The sequence below is a fragment of the Wyeomyia smithii genome, chromosome 1 (assembly GCF_029784165.1).
Source record: "Wyeomyia smithii strain HCP4-BCI-WySm-NY-G18 chromosome 1, ASM2978416v1, whole genome shotgun sequence".
Classification (NCBI taxonomy): Eukaryota; Metazoa; Arthropoda; class Insecta; order Diptera; family Culicidae; genus Wyeomyia; species Wyeomyia smithii.
This window is the reverse complement of record NC_073694.1, coordinates 197,153,026-197,171,675: the sequence shown is the minus strand read 5'-3', so window position 1 is coordinate 197,171,675 and position 18,650 is coordinate 197,153,026. Positions and strand designations below refer to the sequence as shown.

Genomic DNA, 18,650 nt, shown 5'->3' with positions numbered 1-18,650 from the left:
CATACGTAACACTCAAGAAGAAATCTTTTAAAAAAGTTGATACAAAATGCAGCCCACCTTAGTCTCTCGATTTTCGCCGTTTGAAAGATGAGTGGTTCTCCCAGCAACTGATGTGACTCGCGGTTCATCCGCGTCCGCCATGATCATGGGCGCCGACTCGATAGAGTTATTTGGGAGGCTAAAGAGTTTCCAAAAAATCTGATTTATCCTTGGATTTATTTGATTCTAGAAGTATATTGCTTTAAAGTTTTGCGTGCGATACGTCTTGACATTAAGTGATTGGAATAGCAGTTTTGAAACTAACTATCATAGACCAAAGTTTCGCAAAATGGCGTGAGGGTTGTGAAGTTTAAAAATAACAAATAACACTATCAAGAGAACCGAAAAAAGTGACATCTAGAATTATTGAGGGGGTAAAATGATACGTTGCCACTCGAAAGAAATATTGGGGGACAAAAAGTGCCTTACCTCCCCAAAGTTTGCGCCTATGGCCATGATCCTTCTTCCATCTGCACTCCACAACAGAATGTAGCATTTTCCGTTCGAAAACCTTAAGGTTATGGCACAGAGAACAGACTAACAAACAAACGATTAAAAGTAAAACAGTTTGTGTGCATAAAAATATACCCTCCCAAGTACACCCTTCGTCTGGCTAAATGGTACAGTCTGAAAATTGGCACGTAAAATCCACCTGAAAAACCACGTAAGTGACTGACCTTCAGAAAATCTGCCGTTTTACGTGACATTAGTAACTTCCACCTAAATTTCACGTACGATTCACTGTCAATTCACGTCAATCGGTCAAATTATAATGTAAATATTTTGAGCACGTTGGTATTTGTGTGTTTTGACTTTGTTAGTGTTAGTGCGACTGTGGTGTGACATGAATTTTACGTGATATTTACGTGAATTTTTAGAATGCAAAAAAGTAAATATAGCGTCCAAAGAACTCTTAAGCTGCTTCAGCTAATTTTATATTGGAAAACACGCAATGTAAGTAGCCAGAATAATATTTAAATTAACAGAGGAAACATATACATTTGTCAAATTTTCAGTTGGTGAATTTTTTCCGGACGATTAGAATGGTCAACGGTCATTTTCGTGCGAAACAACTCCTGCCGGTTGAACGGTCGTCATCTTTCCGGTCATTCCTGTTTTTTTTTCGTGTCGGAATCGCGATTTTAAACAAGTAATTATTTTTTAATATTTGAAAATAAATTATATTTTTTATATGCGCAGTCTAGTCTATTTACTTAGAATTCACGTAGATAAAAAGTACGTGAAAATCATGTGGGGTTTATGCGTTCTGTTTATGGTTTCACCTAAATATCACGTGAAAATCAGGTTATAATTACCTGACCAACACGTAGAAGATTGACACTGAAGTTGACACTAACACACTCACACATGAGCGGTTTTCGAGAAATCGGCAAAAGTTACGTGAAAAGAAGGTGGATGAGAATCAGCCACTTTTCCCGATAAATTTTACGTGCATTTTTTTCAGAGTGTAAAGTAAGAAGTGATGTCGCTACCATCGCTGTGAAGCGAACGGCATAGCAAATATATTTAAACGTCAGTACTAAAGGGAGTGAAAAGTACATATACTGATGAACATGCATAGGTTGTTTAGCAATAGTAGCGACATCACACTTTACTTTACCATTTGGCATAATGAGGGGTTTAATTCGGAGGATATTTCGTGGCACACATGCACAATTTTACACACTTTTTTCAGACTGTTTATTCGTCGCCTGTAAGTCTGTTTTCTGTGGTTATAGTAATAAACTATAGAATGGGTTTTTTAAGATTGATTTGAGAATAGTGTAATACTCACACAGAATCACAAAATTTGTTGTTCATTTTTTGACGTTTTCATACTACATTCAGTTCGGTTTAATACGCATAAGGAACCATTCAAATATTACATAACGCGGAATTTGGCAATTTTCAATACCCACCCACCCCCATGTAACGCAATTTTACATGTTTGCCACATGCAATATAACGCTCCGCTGAATACCCCCCCACCCCCTAGAGCGTTATGTATTATTTGAATGATCCCTAAGCGTTCCACATGGTGTCACTAGAAATATTATTGTTCTTACTTCGTTACGTAATATGTTTCCTTCCTAAAATACACTGCCGTATCCATGATGGCAACCTGATTCGTCTTATCGTTTTATTGTCAAAAAATCCGGTTGTAGGCGTCGTCAAAATTGAACCGATTTGTGTGTGTTATCTGTTTTCATTGATTTGCTTTATGTACGACGAAAGCTGGTTTGCAGCATTATTTGGATTATTTTGGAGTGAAGAACGAGTGTTAATTCAATAAATTCTAGTTCCAAATCAAATGGGCAGTGAAGCAAAAACCTCCAAAGCGGAAGTGTTCATTCAAAGCCTGAATGTGGGCAATGCTAAAAAACTCGCATTTTTGATGGTAATAAGTTTTACCATCTATCACGGTTTGTTACATTTACGTTATGGTAAGTTATTCGTGACATAGTCAAAAACAGTTATAAGCAGCTTTTTTTTAAAGGAAGTGATTCATGCAAATGGTTGCTGAGTGATGGAAGATTCAAAGGTGACAAGGAGTGGCAGCCTTTCGGATGCATGTTGCACAAATATACGGAAACGTACGAGAGAATATACATGTATAATTTTCTGAGAAATTTGCATACATTTTCCTTCCATTTTCAGAGACACACGAAAATGCTTTCGGTACCTAGCATTTTGGGGTAACCAAAATCATTTCGTTTTCATTGGCGATGTTCGAATCCGAACTCTATACTTGGAGATGATCAATCATCTCAAACCGAAAGATGCTGAGAATGCTTCCATTCAATCAACACAGGGCGAAACAGAAAATCTTCAATTTGTCGACTACAAACTGCGTCTTCAGATCAACTACATTTATGCGAATGAAGTTTCCAAAACTGTGATTGATGAGTTCATCAAGTGGCAACACGAGGAAGATCCTCCAAGTTTGATTGTGGCCAGTTGCACCTACTCGACGTTTTCCAACGGGAACGTGACTAAAGAGGTCCAGAAGGCTTTTGAGAAAAAATTGACTAGAATGGTTAAGCCTATCGATAATTTGGTTGCCAAAAAGTCGAAGGTGATTTGGAAGCTGCAGGATCCGATCGATCACGATCGAATTAATGATGAGTGGAAGAACGTTCAGAACGAGGACATCGATAAAATTAATCAGGTGGTCTATGATATACTGGGTTATTCCGATGTTAAAATATGGTCGTCGTCGAAGATGATTGCTTCCGGTTTACTGGATGAATTCGTCGACGGTCATAAGCTGGGGGTGTTGGCTCTGAAACATGACGTACAAATTTTGCTGAATATGTATTGTAATGATTACATGAACTATAACGATGGAACGTGCTGCAGTAGTGCTGAGTCGTATACGATTATTCAGGTTATTACATACGCTCTGTTGGCAGTTTGGTGAGTTTCCGTTTGCTTTCAATCGAATATGTTTTACTTTATTTTTGCTATTTGTAGTCTCGCTATTGCCTGCGCAATGATTATTCGACGTTGGCTGTTACGTGCTACAACCGGCTACATGCCGCTAAGTCAAACGGCTGTGCCGACTACAACTTCACCAGATTCGCAGTCTCCAATTCTAGCACTCGCTTCGCTGGCGCTCATAATGGCATACTTCTATCTATGCGACAGAACAAACTTTTTCATGAAAGAAAACAAATACTATTCGGAGTTCAGCTTTTGGATACCGGTGGGGTACGTTTTTGTGTTGGGATTGTTTTTTACCGAAGATAGTAAATTTACTAAAGTGCTGCATCGCGATCAAACTGATGAATTGAAAGGATGCATGCAGCTGGTCATTTTGATCTATTACATGACGGGTGCGTCCCACGTACTTCCGATCTATATGCATATCAAAGTTCTGATCAGTGCTTATCTGTTTCTCTCTGGTTACTGCCATTTTACTTATTCCTGGCAGACTGGGAACACAGGTTTAGTGCGATTTCTACATGTGATGTTCAAAATTAACTTCCTCACCGTTGTGTTGTGTCTATGCATGAATAGACCTTACCAGTTTTATTTTTTCGTACCGCTGCTATCCTTTTGGTATTGTATGATTTACTTTCTGTTTTCGATTCCTCCCCGAATTACCGCACAAAGCTCGGAAAATAATGCTTATCAGTACTTGTATGTTGTGCTCAAGTTTGTGTGCATGCTAAGTGTGATCACGGTTCTGTACATGAGTGAAGTATTTTTCGAGCGCATTTTCGTTACCCGCCCGTGGAAGGCTCTTTTCGTCACAACTGACGATGATATTCACGAATGGTGGTACCGATGGAAGCTCGACCGCTATACCATAACGTATGGCATGATTTTCGCTGCAATATTTCATGTTGCCCAGCGATACTATATTTTTGACGATAACAACCATGGAAATCTTTTTTCACGCCGTATTTCTCTCACCTCAACGTTAGCCGCAATCATTGGAATAGGATTCTATACCACTTGGAGCTTCTTCTGTCGCAACAAACAGAACTGTGAGGAAATTCATTCCTATGTGGTATTCATTCCTATAGTGAGCTACATTCTACTGCGAAATATTTCGGGTATTTTACGTACTCGTTACTCAACATTTTTCGCCTGGTTTGGACGAATCTCTTTGGAGCTCTTTATTTGCCAGTATCATATCTGGCTAGCGGCGGATCGAAATGGAGTGCTGGTGCTATTGCCTGGCTTTCCAACCCTGAATGTGTTGATAACGTCGTTCGTATTCGTTTGCGTTTCGCACGAGATTCACCGCCTGACTACAGTTCTGTTGCCATACGTTGTTCCCAATGATTGGAAGCTGGCTCTCCGTAATGTGGTTATTTTTGCAGTAATTCTCATTCCCATTGGGAGGTATGATGGCATGTTTTAAGTAGCAGTTGAACAAATATATATGTAAGATGTATCGTAGATTTAAACATAGAATTACGAACATGTGCTGTGTTAATACAATTTCATCATTTTCATTAATCAATTTGTTTATATCATGGTTATTTAATATAATCAAACTGTGCAGAATTTTTCATGTAACATCATTCAATATCCGTGTTATTGTTAGGATCTTTTTTCGCTTTCTGAGAATAATAAAAAAAACTAGAAAAACACAATAAACGACTGGCTAGAATAAGAAAAGAAGTTATTTTAATCGGTTGGTAAATCAACAATTGTAAAGATCTGTTATATTACATATTTTTTTACATTCTAGTAAAGTACGTATTTAAATTGTTAACCTTTGCCGGCTGGCTCTTTAGACTGCCAGATGCAGGTGGTCTTTTGCGTTTTGAACCGCTGCCATCACTTTCTTTTCTGAGCTGTGTCCCTGCGGAACTCGTCACCGTTCGCATCTCCATCTGATTGAGCTCAAGTTGCAATTTCCGGGCGGTGTGGTAATCAAGATGCTCCTGCATTCCATCGGAGGCGATCGTTTTTCCACATTCCGAGCACGGTGCAGATGCTTCTGGTGCTGACGCGGGCCCATTCTGTACAGCTGCTGTCACTAGAAACTTGTTGATTTGCGTGTTCTTAGCAACAACTGTCGGCCGGGGGGCTGCCTTTGGCTTGACACTAGGGGACGCAAATTTGCTCTTCAGCTCGTTGCGATACTCTTCACGCTGTTGTTGACTCAGTTGTAACGCTAAATGGAAATCACGATGAGACTGTATTTGATTAACTGGTATAGCTTTGCTGCAATCTGGGCACGGTTCTGTAGCCTGTTGAAGATCTGGTGCGCGGCAAAATTCTGCATAAGTTTGCCGATAATCTTCCCGTGCAGTTTGGCTTGTCATATCTTCCTTTCGAAGACAGCTTGATTCTTGCTTGATATCCGGACCAGTTTCAGTAGAATTTAACGTAGAGGTAGAAGTTATATGTGGGGAGCCAGCCTTTTCGAAGGGAATGGTGTCGTTTAGAAATTTATCTTCATTTTCTTCTACGGCAATACTTATTTCAGGTATTTCATTACTGGTCAGATCATTTTCACATGGCACAGGGCTTTTAGGTTTCGAAATTGTTTCGGCATCTTGCGCTCGAGCTGGTGTTTTAAAAAAACTTTTGATATTCTTTTTTTCTACACACTTTTCCGGAGGAACAACTTCTGCATCTTGCAAGTTGATCGTAGTTTTTTCCTGGGCCGCTTTGTTCGCCATGTTAGAAAACATCAATTTAAGGTCATTTTTCTTTGCATCCCGATTGTCTTCAAATTTACCAGCGGAAATGCCCAAAAATTTTATCGGATTGTTCAGCACTTCATTATCGGATTTCAGGAAAAATTCCGTATTTCGCCGAATAGCATCCAAAGCATCTGCGGCAATCCTCTCCGCATCATATGCAGCAAGTGGGACGCTTCTCGTACTGGAAACATCGTTTTCTCCGATCTGTTGTGCGTACGAAACCGTCAACTGCTTCGCCACCCGACCGTTTTCGTCCATATCTTTCTCGAGGCGTTCTTGTATTTCTGAGGCTAGCTCTCCCAGCCAGTGCTTCAAAGTTGCCAACCCTAGGATAGCATTCTTACCCGGAAACCTCTTACAACATCCAATACTTTTAGAGTTGAACTTCGGTGTGACCGCTTCCAAATCGATACCTCTAGCAATTAAAAACATCCAGGAGCCCATACGTTCCTCGAAGTGACTCTGCAGCAGTTTTTCCGGAAACTTCGCCAGCTCTGACATAAACTGAATTTTGAGCAGCTCACAAACCTGATCCCCAAGTTTGCCACCCAGACCTTTCACTTTTTTAATCGACAAAGTTTCATACATTTTGTTAATGCTTTTCAGTGGAAGAATGGTTTGTTTGTTAGGTTTGTGAAATCCTGCCGTCAGTTTGGCCAGGATTTTGTTGTGAGCTATTCCAGCAGAGCACTCGTAACCGGTTTTCTGCTTTACTGCATCTCGAATCTCATTCACGATAGAGGCTCCTATTAGCAGCTTTATATCGCTCTTTTTCAGCGCAACTCGGTCCTCTTCACTTTCCATCTCCTGAGAATCACTCGGCTCATCTAAGTCGCATGATATCTTCTGAACAAATTCTCCAATACTGTCGTAACCAACGGCGAAAGTGTTGAGCAACTTTTCCGGCAGTAGTTGAAATTTGCCTTCGTTCATGTCCCGCAATCGAGCCAGAACACGTTCGGTAATATCCATGTAAGCTTCGTCTACGCTAGCACGCTCGAGTAGTGGCGTAAAAGTCTGCAAGACGGCAGCCACTTCCTTGCCAGCATCTCGGTATTTTGAAATGTCAGCCTTACCGCGCACTTGAGGCACCTGTGGTAGAACTATTTCCGGGCAATGCTGTTTCGCTTCGTCACCTCGCATATGACGTGTGACACCCTTTGCTCTTGCCGGGTAATTGACCGCTATAATGCTGCAATAAAATGTTTAGTCAAAACAGCACTCAGAGCGATTCGGTAATGCAGGATCATACCCTCCTCCCTGCCAGGGGTTATATTGGACGACCGCGATTGGCTTACCGCGTATATCCGGGTTGTACTTTTCCTCAACCTGACAGTAAAAACAGTCCATGTCCACCTGGAAAAGGGTTGTGGTGCTTCATAGCTGGGTATTAAGAGGGCAAGAAAAATCTTACCAAAACTACAACACGGTCATACTTATTGGCAATGTTAATCAGTTGTTTCGACATAATTCGCCAGCGATTTGGTCAACATTAGTGCTTAGATAACATTAAGATAGACGATTATTTTTCAATAACTCATAAAACATAACTATCCAACTAAAACGCAATAATATGAAATACAAAATAAATTCAACAAAAACAAACGGAGATGCAGCTTCGCGCCTCCGAGTAATTCACACGCAAAAGTGATTTTTTTTAAAATGAGTAATATATACTCACCTGAGGGAATTCATCCTTTTCCGGTTGTCCCAGAGGAGAAACAAATAATACACTCAAAATTGATCAGAACAAAGAACACGCACAAATGTCGTTTTTTAATAGCATTTATTTTGTACCTAGGGGCTCGTGTGGCTGTCAAACTCCATACTTTTCCATCTAGGGGTAAGCGTAAGAGATTCTTCTATTCAATACCCGCATTTAAAAAATAAGAACTGAAATATTTTTGTTTATTTTCCAGCTTTTTTTAAATTTTAAAAATTCATTGAAAATGTGCAGATCTTTTTCATGCGGGGTAAGCCCGCCCACCAGCGGGGTAAGATCGCCCACCATTTTTTGAGGATAAACAATATTTTTAGGGCCGAAACGGTTGATTTTATCGGTATAGTGTCTCTGACAATGTTGTAGATGGAATTTTTTTTCTTTTTAAATAAAATATACACTATGAAAAATCTGAAAAAAAAATTTTTTTTCTAAGTTTTAACTTATTTTGTTTTCTGATTATTCAAGTTCAAATCAATGTTTAGGTAACTTTTTTGGTTTTCAAAATAAATATATTTTTCAAAATTGGGGTTTTTCAAGATATTGAATTCATAATATACCTATCTTTAAGCTAAAAATTAAAACTCATTAAACCTATTTGTATGATTCTTTTGAAGACTTATTATGTATAGAAAAATACTAATAATTATTATTTCTTTTATTTATATTTTCAATTTTCTATGTTTTTTTTTTTTTTTTGAAGAACAAAATTACCAACGACTCTATACACCGAATAAACCGTAAAAAAATTCTTCACAAAAATTGAGCTATTCATATTTCTATTACTCCATGATCCAACAACCATAAAATTTTAGCTTACCTTTTGTAGATTTTACAAGCAAAAACATGTTTTTTTCAAAAAAAATTGAAAAAAAATATATTTTTAATTCTATTTCTATATTTTTTCCTCAAATTTTTTTAGAGTGTGTACTTTTTTCGAAAGTAAAAAACTACTATTTTCAATTCTGCCGGAAACGTCATACCTATCAAACACACCGTCCTGGCTCTAGAATTATTTTGGTTCATTAACACCATTTTCACACAGGTTTTTTTTTTCAAAAATAAGTCTTGTTATAATATATTACTAGAAAAGCTTAAACCAAATCGAAAATGGTCGATTAACATCGATGTCTTATGTGGCTTGAAGTTGCTTTACTGATCCTGTAAATATTCCCTTTGTAGTCGAGTCGAGGCATTTGGGTCTTGAAGTAAAACAACAAGCAGTTGGATTCGTGGCGGTTTTACCCCTTGTATAGTGGGCGACTTTACCCCCAGTGGAACATTTTCATATTTGACCGAAAAAGTAGTCAAAATTACAAGATTACTCACGGCCTTCGATATTTCCGAAAGAAGATAGATTCAGGCAAGCGATTAAACGTATATTCACGAACAAAACAATAGATTTTTAGACTGAAAAACCTTAAGTCCCGTTGCCGCAAAACAATAGCGCATTTACTGGTTGCCAGCTGAAAGGTTGTTTTTGATTATTTCTGCGACCGTTCGTGCACTATCAAAACAGAAAAACGTGCAAAATGTTATGTAATTATACTGTAATAGACACGTTAAAGAAATTTTTCAATTATTTTATAACTTGGTAGTAAAACTACGGTGGGCGGTCTTACCCCGCAGGGCGGTCTTACCACATACTTAGACATACGTAACACTGGCGATTTTTTTTTTGGTACTCTTTGCCCCACATCACCCGGTACCTACACCAGTTTGAACTGCTCGACGAAAAGGAACGGAATGAATTTTCTTCATCGCGGCTCTACTCGAGCCCATAACAAAATCCCTTAAGAAACTGTAAAAAAGTTGTTTACAAAATCAATGCTGCATTTTTCGAGTAGGAACGAGACAAATGCCGGGCTGCACATGTACACAACCTCCATAAACTATTCAAACAGAGGTTTTTTTTACAGAGGTTGGTACTTTCGAGTAGTTTGTTTTGTACCAACTTTTTTGGAAGATTTCTTCCTGAGTGTTACGTATGTCTTATGTATGTGGTCTTACCCTGTTTAACCCTACCACTCATTGATTCTGGTACCAGCGTTTCTTGTACCCACTTTTTGGTTGGTTTGCCCTAAAACAAGTGAAATAGAGTAAACGTTCCTTTTTGCCGGTAGACTTATTCTCGAGTAAATGACGGTTTAGATGAAAAAAAAACAAGAACTCAACATTTGTTTTCAGAACAACGTGCACTTTCAATGAATGAAATAAGTTTTATAAGCATTTGAAATGAAATATTAACGCCGGGATGAATTAATGATTGGTAGGCAAAATGTTAACGTTTATAGGCCCACATACATAAGACATACGTAACACTGGCGTTTTTTTTTCTGGTACACCTTGCCCCATAGTACTCCGTACCTCGCTCGTCAAACTGCTCGAAAAATAATGAACCAAATGAATTTTCTTTTTTTTGGCCTTATCGAGCCCCAAAGAAAATCTCATAAGGAACTGTCAAAAAGTTATTTACAAAATCAATGCAGCGTTTTTCGAGTAGGAACGAGACAAATGCAGGGCTGCGCAGGTACACTGCCTTCAAAAACAACTCAAACAGTGATTTTATTCAGAGTGTGGTACCATTCGAGTAGTTCATTTTGTACCAACATTTTTGGAAGATTTCTTCCTGAGTGTTACGTGTGTCTTATGTATGTGATAGGCCCCTGTTTTGTACCAACTTTTTTGGAAGATTTCTTCCCATAGGCTTAGCCAGGGGGTGCAGGGGGGCATTGCCTTTCCCCCCTGGTTCTTAATGACACCAGATCTCTACGTTTCATGCCTTTCTAATAGAAAATTTCTTTATTCCACTTCTTCGGGGCAAATTTGCCGAGGAATGGAGAAACGACTTCGCGATTTACGACACAAGTAAGAGAGAGAGGCCAGATAATTGTTAACGAACTAAGCACGTGCAATGGTGGATTGAAGCTGACAAATTTTATAGTGCGCTTCGGGCAGCACGCCAGATCAAAACGGGGTCAAAATCGAGTGAATAAAGAAGGGTTTTGACAGCAGTTAGGTTACTTCCAGGTCAAAACGAGGTGAGCTGGTGGAATAACGAATTACGCTATAAAATATTCAGCATACAAAAGATTCGATTCTCTGTGCATTTTTCCATCGAGTGAAACTTTGACTGCTTCAAGACTTCACCTTCCAAAGTCCGACTGAATAAGACAATTGCAATGAGACTTTGCGACGGTTGAACTTTCGAGTTGAACTTTGGTAAACGGAATTCAAATAGTAAATTTTTACTGCCACACACAATCAAAAATAAATAAGCTGCTTATCAATCACGAAAATTATAAAATCTAAGACTAGAAGAGTGCTAACAAGCGAAAACTATATTATTTTTATCTAGGGCCAGAAAACTTTGAGATTAGAAATAAAATTCAAAAAATAATAAATATTCAAGTGCTATAACCGATTTTTTGTAGCAAAATAATTCTTAAGAAATTACAAGTACACTGAAAATAAGAAAATGCTTACGAAGACCTATACATGAAAACAGATATTTTCTTTCAATTTAGATAAAAAGTTAGTATTGATGAATGTAACCGCAACCAACTAACCAAGCCGTCATTCTTAAATTAAAAAATCACAGGAGGGCTGTGTGCAAAGCCACGACCGCGAGGTTGAAGTAGAATACTTTTACACAGCTCTACTTACGGCTGCACATTAACCTACGGCCGGGCGATACGGTTCACGCCGCTTTTCCCGTTTATCCTGGCAGAGGCCTAATGTGCACAGCCAACACAATAGAAAGGTGTTTTCACATTGAAAATTAGACACGGCTTTACTGGAGTAAGTGTTGGCAAATGCATCTACCGCTAATACCGCCGCTATCGTACGACAGCGCTTCGTTTCATGTGGGGAATAATATCAACAACGAAAACTGACGCGCGTCTAAGCACACCCGAACTGTTTCGCCATGCCGCTTCCATTTACTTCCTTATAACATCCGCCTAATGGAAGTACCGGCGGCACCTACCGCTGAGGCTGTTACCATACTGCTACTGGTACCCAAAACTATTAATTGAAGAGGCGCAACCCGCTAATATATTCTGTTACCGCTGAGTGCTGATATCTGCTGCTGCTGCGGTCAACGTTGTGGACGGTCCATCCAGTTCACCTTCCGACTAATGAATGTAGCTAGTTTTCCCAGAAACACTCTTTTATAGCCGAAGGGTGCTACGTAATAGGCCACGCCTTTCAGTTTAGGTTTTCCATTTCCTTATGTTCTTGAGACAAATTATTCCACAATTCGCATTTGATTTTTGTATCCAGCGAATAAACACCGATGGTGCTCTCACACACGCAACGGTTTAAACCCGTTTCTTATTGCGGTTTGTAACATCAAGCGATTTCATTTGCTTGCTGTTGCGTGTTGCATCATGTTGCAACTTGGCAGCTGGGAGACAACGAAATTCTGTTTATGCTGATTGATTGAATCGACTTCATATTAGCTCTGCATAGTCGAACTAACTGCTTTTGTGAATGCGTTCTAACAGGGCAGTTTATTATTCAATGTCGGTTATGCTGATCGCAGCCTTTGCGCTGCCCCTACAGTGGGGGGTTTACTAAATAAAGTGAAAATTAGACAACTACAACAGAATTTGATTGCATCCCGTACAGAATGTCTGCTTGTGTTGATACCAGAAAATTATTAACCTTCAATTATTTTTTTATTTGCCTTGAAAAAAGCATTTTGCGGTTCAAAATCGGCTAATTACAACCTTTGAGCTGCCCTAACATTGGGGGAATTAAGATACACGGACAACATGCACTGTGGAAGCTATTTCACATTCAGTAAATTAGACGGGTGCAAATTTAAATTGCTAGGATGCAACACAGAATGCTTGCTTGCGTTGACAAAAATTATTAACTTTCAATGACTTGTTTATTTGCCTTCAAAAAGGCATTTTGATTTCCGAAATTGGATTTCCTGATGACAATCTTCATGCTGCCCCTTCACGGGGGGAATAATGGCTGTCTGGCGACACACCGTGAGAAAAACCGCGCTGCTCCTGAGACGTGGTGACCAACCACAGGGCTAGTGCTGCTGCTAAGGAAGGACGACTGCCGTTGTCGCTGTCTAGAACTATTATGAGCGGCTCCGGCTGAAACAGGCTCTTATAGAAGTCAAATAGCATGTTTCAACAGAGATGCCAGTTTTTTTTTAAAAAATGTCTGCAACTGCTCGCAAAACCGGAAAAATGTGCTCGAAATCTGAAAAAAATCTATCCGTGATCCGAAAAAAATTCGCTCGCGCAGGCAAAAATCTGTAAAAATCTGCACACATTTTAAGAAAATCTTCGCAAATATACGGAGACTTTGACAAAAATCTGCAGAAACCGTGGAAAACTGCAAATATCTGCAAATCAATAAATATCTGCACACGGACTCCTAAAATCTGCATTTTGCAGACAAATCTGCACATTTGGTATCACTGGTTTTCAATTGCAAGGTATATGATCCTGTCGACCGTGCTTAGGAAGCAAGCATATAACGACCAATCAGAGGTCGAATTTTTCGTTTTGACAAGGCTTGACTATTTTCAATAGTACAAAAGTGTGAATAATAAAATTACAATTTTCTTATTTTAAGAAGAATCTTAGAAGATTTTCCAATCTATTGCTGCAAGAACGAATGAAATCCATCGAATACTAACCGATTTATTAGCATTTGAAATTGGACATATTTTTCATTTTTTTAGGTTTTAGATTTTCATTTCACATCCCTATGTAGCCGAACTTCCTGAGAGAAGTATTCTACTTCAAAAAAAAAATTGAAATTAATTTGCAATTGATCTTTTACTTTTTCTCTGCACCTTTCATTGTATTTTTTTTGTATTTGAAATTTCCCTTTATTGAAAAAATGGTATTTGGAGCATCGGAACTCGACGTTCTGTTTTCTTATACACAGCCTTCGCAGCCAACTGTTTAATGTGCTGGACAACGGCGGGGCTAGCGCTACGATCCTACTGACACCAACAGTCTCTCCCAAGCTGGGACTCGAACATACGACGACTGGTTTGTTGGGCCAGCATCGTACCTCGAGATCAATTGGAAGGGATGTGCTTGCTAAGAATTCAAAAAAAAAAAACATGTTGACGCAGACAGACGTCCAAGCTGAGTTCCAAACTTGTGTAAAGATTTCTGTAGCAGCAATTCGTAACCAGATAACGCTACCAGTGACGCCAGTCTCATACATGAGCGAAAAAAATGTATTGTAGCTATAAGGTCACCAGGCAGCGCTAGTATACAAGTGATTTATAACGCAATTCTCTTTGAAAAATTTACACGGAATTTTCGATCAATTTTGTTCTTGCTTGGACGTCTGTCTGTGATATTGACCTTTTCAAGCACTTGTATCGATAATAGTATCTCACGATAAAATTCCTTTAATAAATTACGGTAGAAGCAGACAGTAAAAAAATCTGCAGAGAAATTCCAGAATTAATTTATCCAAGCCGTCTAAGTCCCCCCACCCCTACTCTGGAAAGTCGAAAAATAATACATATAGTGACGTATTTTGTATGTCCTGGATACAAATATAGTGAGTATTACCACATACATAAGACATACGTAACACTCAGGAAGAAATCTTCCAAAAAAGTTGGTACAAAATGAATTACTCGAATGGTATCATACTCTGAAGAAAATCACTGTTTGAGTAGTTTATAAAGGCGGTGTACCTGCGCAGCCCTGCATATATTACGTTCCCACTCGAAAAATGCTGCTGTGATATAACTTAAGTAATGTTTTATCAGACGATCTCAAAGCAAAATACATTTCAGTCTTCCTCTTATTGTGATGTACAAACACTTGATATTTTACTCTTTGGGTTATTAATCATACGGGTAGATTTCTAGAATAAATTACCACTAAGTCCTACTGAAAGTATATATATATATATATATATATATATATATATATATATATATATATATATATATATATATATATATATATATATATATATATATATATATATATATATATATATATATATATATATATATATATATATATATATATATATATATATATATATATATATATATATATATGTCCCTTGTAGTTTTTTTTTCGAATTGTCCTTGTCCACTCTCCTAGCAATTTGTTATTTTTTGGAATCACTAGAATAAAAACAGAGAAACATTCGAAATGGAGTTAAAATTGATTCAGTTCATAACAGGGCTATGCAATAAACGTCAAAAGCGATATAAAAGTCGCGTTACCAAATTTTATAGCGGTACCACTGACATTGTGGTACCACTGACGTTGCGGTTCCACTGACACAGCAAGAAACGACAAGATTTGCAAGTAATGACAATCATCATTGTGATAATTTTGGTAACACCATTTACACGGTAATATATCTTCATGATAGAACTGCACTGTGGTCGAGAATAATCATGGTTTTTAAGTTGTTTACTGAACAAATGACGCCATATTGCATTAAGATTTTGGATACGGGATACTCATTAAACGTCAGACCCCTGGTTCATAACGAGCGTGTGGTCAAGGGTCAAATCCAATGAGCATAAAAGAGAGGTGAGGAGGAGAGTGCATTTGCCTAGTATTGGTAAATGCTTCAAATGTAAACAACTAGACGAACTCAATGGTAAACTCAAATAGCTACGTCACTATTTGGCATCATCTCTGGGCAGAAGGGGGCAAGCAGAGGGGCGCGTGCAAGTGTTAGTAGGTTTTCTCCTCACCTCTCTTTTATACTCATTGGGTCAAATCATTTTCGCTGCTAACGCTTCTAGACATTTATCCTTACCTTTTCTTTCTCACAGCACCATATAGTGTTTTCTTGATTTCCGGCAGCCCTGTTTTTATTGTTTACCTACCGGCGCGGTATAATAATTGGAGGAATGCATCGGATTTCTACCTGTATTTTTGGTCTGTTTGCCATTTAGTGGAAAATTACTTAAACTCTGATATATGTGACACTGAAGTGAACATTTGTTACATTCTGAGGTTTTGTGAATAAGTGAAGAAGGTAAAAGAAGTAAGCAAGAAACTCTATATCTTTCGGGCTGCTATTCAAAGGTTTTCTGTTTTTCTGTAATGGGTGTGCTAAAAAATATTGCTATTTTAGCTACTATTGGCTCAATAACATATGTCACTCGGTAATTGTTCTGCTTTTTGTTTTAAACTACGAATCGTGCCATAAATAGTGTTGAATAATTCTGATATTCGTGTTTCAGGAGGTGCTTGATCGGTCGTAGATACTGCAGTTCGAGAAAATTCGACAACAAGGAGCTAATAATTGTAACGGGTTGCACTTCCGGAATTGGCTTAGCCGTTGTTAAAGAACTAGGATCTCGTAATTGTCATCTGGTTCTAGGATGTCGTAATCTTGACAGTGGGGAAAAAACTCGACAATTGTTGATAAAACAATTTGGAAACGATATTTTGGTGGATGTCTTTCACGTAGACTTTTGCTGTTTAAGCAGTATTGCAGGGTTTGCCAAAAGAATAACCGACCTGCAGAAGCCGATCTATGCCTTGGTCAACAATGCTGCGATATTTTATCACACACCGCAGCAGACTATCGATAAGCTTGAGCAGACTTTTCAAGTGAACTATTTAGGACACTTTCTTCTTACGCTACTATTACTGCCAACTTTAAAGCAGTGTACTATAGGGGCGCGAATCGTAAATTTGGTATCCAAAGCTCACCTAGCTGCGCAGGTGTGTCCAGATCTAGAGCTTCACGAAAAATTTGAAGACACTCCAAACAATCGCTTCAGAGCTTATCAATATAGTAAACTTTGTTTGGTATCATTCGCATACAAATTATCTTCACTGCTGGCGAAGTCGTCGGTTTCCGTACATTGTGTTGATCCTGGGAATGTGGAAACAGCAATCTATAGAGACTTTCCACAGCTGTCGAACAAAGTGTCTTTCTACCTGCAAAAACCAATTCGCCTATTAACGGTGAAAACACCTTACGAAGGAGCGCAGGCTGTTCTTTATGCTATACTGGAAAACCAAGCGCCACGATTCTACATTAAAGAGTTTAGTTCACAACAGGACGAGAGTGGTGAAATCAATCCGATTGCCAAAAACCCTGTACTTGGAGATTCGCTATGGACACTGAGTCGACAATTATGTCATCTCACTCATTTCAGCCAGCTGAACAAAGTGCAATAGTTCCCAGAATTTGGATCAATCAAGCTTATGGTTTACGCAAAGAAATGATAGATTTCTGCTTCGTATCCATGAACAAACCTTCTGAACTTTCACGTTGTTTAGTAACAATCAGTGAGGCAACGAATTTCGATGATGTTGAGTCTGACATCCTTTCAACAAAAAATCCAACTAATGAGCAATGGATTTCTCTAGGGTCTTCAACAACGCCTGTTGATTGTTACATAGAACTTTTACTTTCACAAATGCTTATCAACGAGACAAGCAAATGTGTTATTACCTGTAAAGCTAAATCAATACAGTTTATTATGAAACTTTTAAAAATAGACAATGGGGGCTATTACTTTGAACAAACACCGGAAAAACTGCTATCACTAGCGCGCCGATATAAGGAAAATGGAGTTAAGATGTTCAGCAAACATCCCCTCTTTGCACATCGCTACTTTAGTCGGGCAGCAAAATGTTTGCTCTCCTGTTCGCCACTAGAAGACCTAGATCCAAGCCGCGAAGGTGTCGAAACGATCCGTGAAATGCAGTCTCTACTGGATACGCTGTACCTCAACATTGCAGCTTGTCTTATCAAACAAAACCGATTCGAGGAGGTTCTCTATGTACTCGAAGGCCAGGACCAGCGGGAAACCCCATCGGAGAAGGCTGTTTTCCGAAAAGCACTTGCGCAGTTTCACCTCAAACGGTTCGAGCAGGCTCTGGAAACACTGGGACGTATCGACTGTTCTGGAAGTTCAGAATGTGCTGCTCTTCATGAGAGGATAAAACGAGCGTGGCGGGAAGATAGCAAGCAGTACAATGATATGGTAAAGAAGATGTTTAAATAATGACTTGAAATGGTGTTTGTGTAAGTTAGTGTACTGTAAATAATCTATAATATATTACTTATTAGGTAAAAATAAGTGATTCTGATTTACGACATAAGTTTCTATAGTTAAAGTCTTTAAATGATCATGTTTTTCTGTATAATTTGCACATTTATTTGAGACTAGAGATGCACCGAATATTCGAGCCGAATATCAGCAAAAATTGGATTTTGCCGAATATTCGACTCGCCGAATAGTAAGTTTATTATTCGGCCGAATATGCCGAATGATTATCAGGAAATAATATAAAAGTATAGTGCAAAGTTTTATGAACGGGTTAAACGAAAACTGAAGATGTAACTAGGGCTTAGAAAGGAATATATCTCATTAAAACGGAACACGAACCGCAATCTCCACACAATATTTCATGTCTTGTCTGGATGAGGTATATTTTTTCTGAGCCAAAGTCACATCCTCAGTTCTCGTTCATTTCTCGCATTTTATCTATTTTTTTTTCAAAAACACTCAAAATGTAGTTGTAACACAAACTTTTAAATTGTGTTAACCATAATCCTCAAAAACATTATTTTTAAACGACAACTCAAATAAGACAAAGTAGGTGCGCCACGGATTAGCATGCCTTATTCCATAGGCGCAAAATATATTGTTTCTTATGGAATAGTTCGGACAATTTTCAATCGTTTTCGTACATGAACAATTGGAAAGCGAAAGAAACAACTCA

General features: G+C 38.5%; 4 protein-coding genes across 5 annotated transcripts; 3 read left to right on the top strand and 1 right to left on the bottom strand.

The window, feature by feature from the left end:
* The first annotated feature begins 2,200 nt into the window (after nt 1-2,200).
* LOC129734008 (N-acetylneuraminate 9-O-acetyltransferase) lies at nt 2,201-5,173 on the top strand. The gene is made up of 4 exons (XM_055695690.1): nt 2,201-2,483; nt 2,537-2,633; nt 2,698-3,456; nt 3,514-5,173. Exons 1-4 carry the CDS (start codon nt 2,351-2,353, stop codon nt 4,910-4,912), a joined length of 2,388 nt encoding a protein of 795 aa, XP_055551665.1. The 5' UTR covers nt 2,201-2,350; the 3' UTR covers nt 4,913-5,173.
* LOC129734009 (DNA polymerase eta) lies at nt 4,578-7,852 on the bottom strand. 2 transcript variants are annotated; one of them, XM_055695692.1, is made up of 4 exons: nt 7,624-7,852; nt 7,462-7,565; nt 5,227-7,401; nt 4,578-5,158 (listed from the first exon to the last, which is right to left on the bottom strand). In XM_055695692.1, the coding sequence occupies exons 1-3, from the start codon at nt 7,675-7,677 to the stop codon at nt 5,235-5,237; spliced, it is 2,325 nt and encodes a 774-aa protein (XP_055551667.1). In that variant the 5' UTR covers nt 7,678-7,852; the 3' UTR covers nt 4,578-5,158; nt 5,227-5,234. The 2 variants fall into 2 exon arrangements, with proteins under 2 accessions (XP_055551667.1, XP_055551666.1); XM_055695691.1 differs by lacking the exon at nt 4,578-5,158 and having other exon boundaries at nt 5,160-7,401.
* A 7,915-nt stretch (nt 7,853-15,767) lies between these two features.
* Nucleotides 15,768-17,365, top strand: LOC129733362 (uncharacterized). Its single transcript, XM_055695193.1, has 2 exons — nt 15,768-16,069; nt 16,148-17,365. The coding sequence occupies exons 1-2, from the start codon at nt 16,008-16,010 to the stop codon at nt 17,094-17,096; spliced, it is 1,011 nt and encodes a 336-aa protein (XP_055551168.1). The 5' UTR covers nt 15,768-16,007; the 3' UTR covers nt 17,097-17,365.
* LOC129717420 (uncharacterized) lies at nt 17,339-17,929 on the top strand. Its single transcript, XM_055667306.1, has one exon. It carries the CDS (start codon nt 17,339-17,341, stop codon nt 17,927-17,929), a length of 591 nt encoding a protein of 196 aa, XP_055523281.1.
* The last annotated feature ends 721 nt before the right edge of the window (nt 17,930-18,650 follow it).